The 7,538-nt window shown below is 43.8% G+C and overlaps 1 protein-coding gene across 1 annotated transcript; it reads left to right on the forward strand.

Annotated features, from left to right (window-relative positions):
• The first annotated feature begins 3,041 nt into the window (after window positions 1-3,041).
• Window positions 3,042-7,039, forward strand: LOC133900535 (AP2-like ethylene-responsive transcription factor BBM1). Its single transcript, XM_062341708.1, has 8 exons — window positions 3,042-3,568; window positions 4,644-4,726; window positions 4,876-4,884; window positions 4,962-5,050; window positions 5,135-5,208; window positions 5,297-5,347; window positions 5,635-5,711; window positions 5,881-7,039. The coding sequence occupies exons 1-8, from the start codon at window positions 3,150-3,152 to the stop codon at window positions 6,732-6,734; spliced, it is 1,656 nt and encodes a 551-aa protein (XP_062197692.1). The 5' UTR covers window positions 3,042-3,149; the 3' UTR covers window positions 6,735-7,039.
• The last annotated feature ends 499 nt before the right edge of the window (window positions 7,040-7,538 follow it).

Consider the following 7,538-nt stretch of genomic DNA (forward strand, 5'->3'; position numbering starts at 1 on the left):
ATTGACGAGACCTTTTCAATAGATCTAGTCTTACTCTTAGATTCATTAGAGATTAGTCAGAGTCAAAGGAATAATATGCTGCATCACCGTTTCGGACCCTTTCGGGTCTTGTAATCGTGACAAGGTCACAATACAGGTTGTGCACGCCTCTTTCCACGGCTTTACAACCCTAGGTCAACCTCCTCACATCCCCCTATAAATATACAGTAGTCTTCATAGTTTAGGCTTGAATTTAGCTTAGATTATTTTGTTTTAAACAGTTTCACCGTTTATCGGTTTGTTGAACCCCAACTCAAGTATTTCATTGGTAATTGGCAATATTCAGATTGCATCTATCTATTCTTGCTTGTGTTCTCGATTCGCTTGCAGGAAAAGCCTTCTTGGCGAGGTCAACCACGTCTTGGCATGGTTGATAATTACGGAGTAGTGGTGTAGTGGTTTCAAGGGTTTTAGATTTGTTCTGGTCGAAGCCTTTGGATCATCAACGCTGAAACTCTACCAATTGACTTATCATATTACCTTCGAAAGATTGGGCAAACACACATCACTTCAGATACGATCAATACTATTAATATTCCTCGAACCATAAAAGGCCCAATTACAAGAGCACGTGCACGACAATTAAACCACCAGGTGAACTCCTTCCTTGCTGTTCATACTTTCTTTGATGGATTGATACTGAACCTTTGTGATGTTTTATTGCTTAGGAACATGAGAAAAACACAACAACCTTCCACAACCTTATCTGGTCGAAGTCGTGGTTGTGATCGAAGTCATGGTCGTGGTCGAGTCTCAAGACAACACGTCAATAAAACAAGTATAACTCGCATACGGACTCCAATTGAGTCGTTCTTGGATTCGTTGGAGAGCTATTGATGAGTTCTTTTCAACAGATCTGGTCTCACCCTTAGATTCATTATAGATTAGTCAGAGTCGAAGGAATAATATGCTGTATCACCGTTTTGGACCCTGTCGGGTCTTGTAATCGTGTCGAAGTCGGAGTCTAGGTTGTGCACGCCTCTTTCCACGGTTGCATAACCCTAGGTCGACCTCCTCATGTCCCCCTATATATACACAATAGCCGTCATAGTTTTGGCTTCGGTTTAGCTTAAATTATTCTGTTTTAGACAGTTTTGCTGTTTATCGGATTGTTGAACCCCAACTCAAGTACTTCATTGGTAATTAGCAATATTGAGATTGCATCTACCCGTTCTTACTTGTGTTCTCGATTCGCTTGCAGGAAAAGCCTTCTTGGCGAGGTCCATCGCGTCTTGGCACGGTTGATAACCACATAGTAGTGGTGTAGTGGTTGCGAAGGTTCTCGATCTGTTCTGATCAGAGCCTTTGGATCATCAACGTCGAAACCCTACCAATCGACTTATCATATTACCTTTGAGAGATCGGGTAAACGCGCATCACCTTATTATTTAATTGACACTATTATTGTTAGAAAACCAATCATGTGATTGGCTCAAGTATAAGTGGTTCCATGAATCGACTCTATTCGTATGAAAGTGCAAATCCAATATTTCTAATTCCATAACACCTAATTTGGGATTTAAAAGTAGTTCACTTTATAACGTAATTTTGGATGAAAAAAATGTTCCACTAATGACAAAATTTCTCTCTCGCCAAACTTCAAAATCCAAATAATAATAATAATCATATTAACCAACCGTATCAGTCATCCCAGAAACTTCAAAAATTAATAAAACACCAAATACACGTTATAGACCACTTGAGATATTTTTTACCATTGGCCACATTAAGAAATAGTCAAGGTTATATCAAGACCTATCGGCAGCTATTAGGTATTATCGGCTATGGTTCGCCTAATAGCTGACTGTACACTTTAGACCGTCGGTGATGGTTCAACCATCGGTCATTGTGTCAAATGCCCAACGGGACATCGTGTGCCCCTTGAAAAATGTTTGACCTATCGATCATTTGGTACAATGACCGAGGATTCACTTGTAACTATCATGAACATTACAACCGTTGGCTATTACACAATCTCACCGACGGGCCGTGGGCCATTCAATATCACCGTTAGCCTACGTTGGGTTTCTAGTAGTGAAACAAAGAGTGGGCTACCATTTTTCTCTTATCCACCTAGGCGAAATTCGGTTTGGAGCGATAATTTAGCTCACTCTCTTACATGCATGTCGATCTCGAGTTAGATAGGTTCGCCGCTAATGGGAGAAAATCCACTTACTTTTGGACTTGAAAAAAAAGTATGAATGTCTATAACTCTAAATCCATTGCGCCCAGGAGCGCTCACGCAAACGGTCAAACATACTAAAGGAGTAAAGGAGAAAATCTAGAGACATGCATACAAAAGGAGGAAAAAACCAGGGAGGAAATGGCGGGCAAAAAGCCAAGACGAGTTGGGTCACCGCATGTACCTTTTCGACGCTGCTCGCCCATACGCCGGCGGAAGCGGTGGTGGCGGCCAGGTGTGCCCTCGCGGGCGGACTGCGCGCCGGGCCCTACCGGATCGATCGACGCGCGTAGCATGCATGCCTCCTCCGTGAATCGCGAGCGTCGCAGCTTTTACCGGCAGAAAGCACAACATGCATACTAACTCAACCCGGGCCACGAGTAACTATTAACCCGCCCGATTAGTTACTTAACCCAGGGTTTGCTTCGGTCAAAGCGCACATGCCGTGCAATCTAATCGAAGCGGCCCGTCATAATTATACACGCACGTACGTGCGTCCCGTTCATACGCATGCTCAAGTCGCGCCTTCCCATGCAGAGAGAGAAGAGAGATGTGTACTACTGGAGTACTAAGCGCGTACAAGTTTTGTTGTTCATGGAAACGCAACAGGTCACGAGTTTTGGAGTCGTTACCAAAATGTGTTTCGCACTCCTGGAGCTCTGGCTCTTCTTTCCAATCTCTTTTTTTTGTGAGAAGTGAGAACCCCGATGCCGCCACTGCCACGCACCAAGTAGCATTATTAATTTCCTCTCCCCCATCAGTTTCTCTCTATCTATCTACTGTGACAACAACTCCTACGCTGCAAGACTAGACAGCAAGAGTGTATCTAGGGCTTGCCGTCCATAAAATCGACAAGAGCCACCTCTCTCTTCCCTCTCTCTCCCTTCATCATCACCCTTCCCTAGAATCAGTAGTGGGATCTTCATAGATGGGCTCCCAGAACAACTGGCTGGGCTTCTCCTCCTTATCTTGCGCCGCTGATGCCGTCCTGCACCCGCCGCCCCAAGGCGAGGCAGACTCAGAGCAGCCGAAGCTGGAGGACTTCCTCGGCTTGCAAGAACCGACCGTGGTGTCCGGCCGGCCGTTTGTCGGGAGCCGCGCGGGCGGCGCGAGTTCCATCGGGCTATCCATGATCAAGAACTGGCTGCGCAGCCAGCCGGCGCCGGCGGGGGCTGACTCCTCCATGCCGCTGGTGGTGTCACCGGCGGCAGGTGCATCGCCGGAGGGGAGTGGGAAGTTGGTCGACGGCACGGAGAGCGGCGGAGCGGTTGTGGAGGCGGCGCAGCAGAGAAAGGTGGTCGTGGAAACTTTCGGGCAGCGGACTTCCATATACCGTGGTGTCACAAAGTAAGCCCCCTTCTTTTTTGTTATCCCTCCTCGATTCTGTTCATTTCTTCGGTATTATTGGGTTTGATTTCTGCCTAGATGCATGCGATATATCACATGGCTTTGTGTCCTTTGTCTGATTTGTTTCCTTAGTAGTATGTACATATCCATTACTTGTATTGGTAGATTCTTGGTCATGCACTTAGAGTTTATGGTGCAAATACTCATCATTTCTTCGATCTCTTCACTTTTCTAGAGTTTTAATTCCTTTGTACCATATGTTTCGACTCTACTTGGTTGCTTTTTGTGTTTGTGAACTATTTATCCTGAGCGTCCTATGAAAATTAACACTGCATTTTTTTGGAATACTACTTACTAGTTACTACTCGATCTCCTTATAGTATGATTGGATCGAAACATATTTTTAAGCCATTTTATGGTTGATTGGATCAGAACCTTTGAATATTATTATTTTTTAACTTTTGGGTTGTGTTCTTGATATTGCTTCAGATATGCGCTAGCTCTTTTTTCTATTTTATAGGGCTACATCATTTCTATTTCATTATTTGCTTGTTCATAAGATATTAAATACTAAGATCAATATTATTCTGCCATTTGAACATTTTGATTCCTCACAGATTTTGCTGCCTCAAAGCCTGTAGTGTGATGCTTCATTGTAATATCTAGATTTTTGTACATGGATATCCTTTAGTTATACTACTAGTGCATATAGTTGTAATCGAGTACCTCGTTTTTTTTGTTCTTATCGGCAGGAGCTCGGCATCTTCTTTTGGTTTGACTTTATCAATCAATCATTTTTTTTTGTAAAATGTGCATGTATCATCGCGTGCATGTCATTTTATCGACTAAGGAGCAATGTAGTACATGATTTGACTGGTTAAATTGGCTAATTACTTGGTAACTGTTTGTAATTTGTGTTTCCATTATTGTTGCACATCGACTAGGTTTCAAGATTTCCATCTTTTTGCAATGTCTAGTGTATTTCCACTGTAAATTTTTACTATGTTGCTCAGCTTTCTTCTTTATCTTGTAGTCTTTTAGCTAATATATTTTTTCTGAGGTCTTTGTCCAATAGGCACAGATGGACAGGAAGGTATGAAGCGCATCTCTGGGACAACAGCTGTAGAAGAGAAGGCCAGACTCGCAAAGGCAGACAAGGTAATAATCCCAATCTAATTATCGCTGAGGAACACTCTTTTATTATTAGACTTGCACTTACTACTATTCTATGAACATTTTGATTTTCTGAAACTAAATTTGTTCCTTTTCTCTTTTGGGAAACATGGGGCTTGCTCGACTCTTGTCAGTATATCTCGGTAAGTAACTTATTATTGCAATTTATAATTTTTTTTCTTCTTGATGAATCGTGAAACGTACAATTTATGCAATGAAGGTGGATACGATAAAGAGGAGAAAGCTGCTAGGGCTTATGATTTAGCTGCTCTAAAGTATTGGGGTCCTACAACAACTACAAATTTTCCGGTACCACTAATTCTTCGTTTCATTCATGAGCATTTATATTTTTTATTCACACATATATATGATTATTGTTATTGCCGTTCCTAGGTGAACAACTATGAAAAAGAGTTGGAACAGATGAAGAGTATGAATCGGCAAGAATACATTGCGTCCCTTAGAAGGTATATGTTTGGTTACATCGTTCAACCTTGATGTAAGTAGAAGTAAAATGATTAACACATGGGTTTGACATAAGATCTTGTGATACAGAAAAAGCAGTGGATTCTCTCGTGGTGCATCGATTTATCGAGGAGTAACCAGGTATGAATTGATTCTTTTATTTTTTTTAATTATCATTTGTTGCTTTTGTTTCTGCTTCCAGGGGAATTGTAGTTTGCCTCTAGAAATCATATGGCGCATGTACTTACTGATATCACGGGAGTTGTTATTTTACTTGCACTCATCAACTTTTCTTTTCTTACCAAATTGTTGCAATATTTTCTTTATACGTTTTTTTACTAGTGTTCACAATGCTCTCCAATATTATTTTCTTTCCCTGGTATATTATGCTATTGCTTTTCTATCTGTCAAGCATACATGTGAAACAGGCACCATCAGCATGGAAGGTGGCAAGCAAGAATAGGAAGGGTGGCAGGAAACAAGGATCTGTATTTAGGCACATTTAGTAAGTTTATCTCCTAATCAGATCTACTAAATCCATCACTCTTTTCTTTCATAGAAAATGGAAGCAAGGAGGAAAAGCATAGAGCTAATGCTGGACCATTTTTTCCACTTAATTATTGTTGCCTCTTGAACAAAAGCTCATGGGTCATGTGTGTTCCTGACATCTGTAGGTACCCAGGAGGAAGCTGCGGAGGCTTACGATATCGCCGCGATTAAATTCCGAGGCCTCACTGCGGTCACCAACTTTGACATGAGCCGGTACGACGTCAAGAGCATCATCGAGAGCAGCTCCCTCCCTGTGGGTGGCACGACTAAACGCCTAAAGGATGTGGCTGATCATTCTGACATGGGCACGGACTGCACTGACACGGACGCTGGGCTCATGGCTGCTTCAAACCTGCTCACTGATGGCATTGGCAGCTACGGCCAGCATCATTATGGTTACAGTGGCTGGCCGCCCGTTGCCTTGACGCCGACCCCCTTGCACTACAGCAATGGCTATGGACACTCCAGGATTTGGTGCAAGCAAGAGGAACAGGATGGCGCTGTGGTTGCGGCTGCGCACAACCTGCACAACCTCCAGCATTTCCCAGCTGTGGCTGGCATCCACAACTCTTTTCAGCCATCAGCGGTTCAGAACGTGATGAGTGTTGCAGACATTCCCTCGCAGCCGGTGGACTCCAATACCTACATATACGATGACGGAGTTGGTTATCACGGTGCAATATGTTGTGGCGGCTACTCCATGCCGGTCGCCACGCTGGAGGAGCATGGTCAGGGCCACCATGCGGCCAGCAGTTACAGAGAGGACGGTGGGACGGTGTCTGACCTCTACTGTGATCGGAACATGTATTACCTCTCACAGGACTTACCTGGCTGCAATGCCAGCAAGGAGGATGGTTATGAGCAAGGCGTTGGGTACGAAAGCGAAAGCTGGGTTTCGTCGGCGCCGGTGATGGCGCAGAAGGCTTCAAATGTGACGGTTTGCCATGGGTTGCCTCTTTTCTCAGCTCTAGGTCAGTAGTGATCTTCACTGTTGTTGGGAAGAAAAACTAGGGAAATACCATATGCAGGTATACAAAAGTCTAGCTCTTTATATTGCGTTTCTTTTCTAACGATGCAATAGAGTTTTGGTGGTTCAGTTACTAATTCGCTCCTGCGGGTGCTGTGATCAAAGATGTTTTTTTGTTAGGGCATTAGTTCTCGCTGACTATTTGCATTAGAAATGGCAAATGAGCTTTAGTGTTTTAATGTATGTTACTTATGTCAGCTATATTTTTCTCATGCTTCTCTTAAAGCTAGCTGTGGTACACAAATTTTGACCATGAAAAATATATCCCAAAAGTTCGTGCAAGAAATTTTTTGGAATGCTGCACCTCCTTAGCTAGTTAAACTTGCATATTATTATCAATGACGGATATTGAACTGTCACTGATTACTCGGCATTGATAGTCATTGGTTCTAGAAGGAGCATTGAAAATTTATATTACTGTCGGTTCGTGAATTCAACCGGCAGTGATGGTATTTTTGAAAAAAAAGATGACCTATCGCATCGCCGTGCCCAGGTGCCGCCACACCTGCTCCTCGCTGCGGTCGCTACGCCAGACGGGTCCTGCATAGAAAATGTGGCACACGAAGGCTTCCACCATAGCTTCGCCGCACCCGCACCTTGCTGATGCTGCTCCACCGCTCTTTGTCGATGCCGCTCGGACCTTGCCTTGCCATCACCACGCACCTCGCCTCCGCTGTAGCTGTGCCCCATCGTTGTCGCCTTGCACGTGCTTGTTGCAGCTACGCCCCACCGCCCCACTGACACCACAGCTGCACT

Source organism: Phragmites australis, chromosome 19 (assembly GCF_958298935.1).
Source record: "Phragmites australis chromosome 19, lpPhrAust1.1, whole genome shotgun sequence".
NCBI classification, from domain to species: Eukaryota; Viridiplantae; Streptophyta; class Magnoliopsida; order Poales; family Poaceae; genus Phragmites; species Phragmites australis.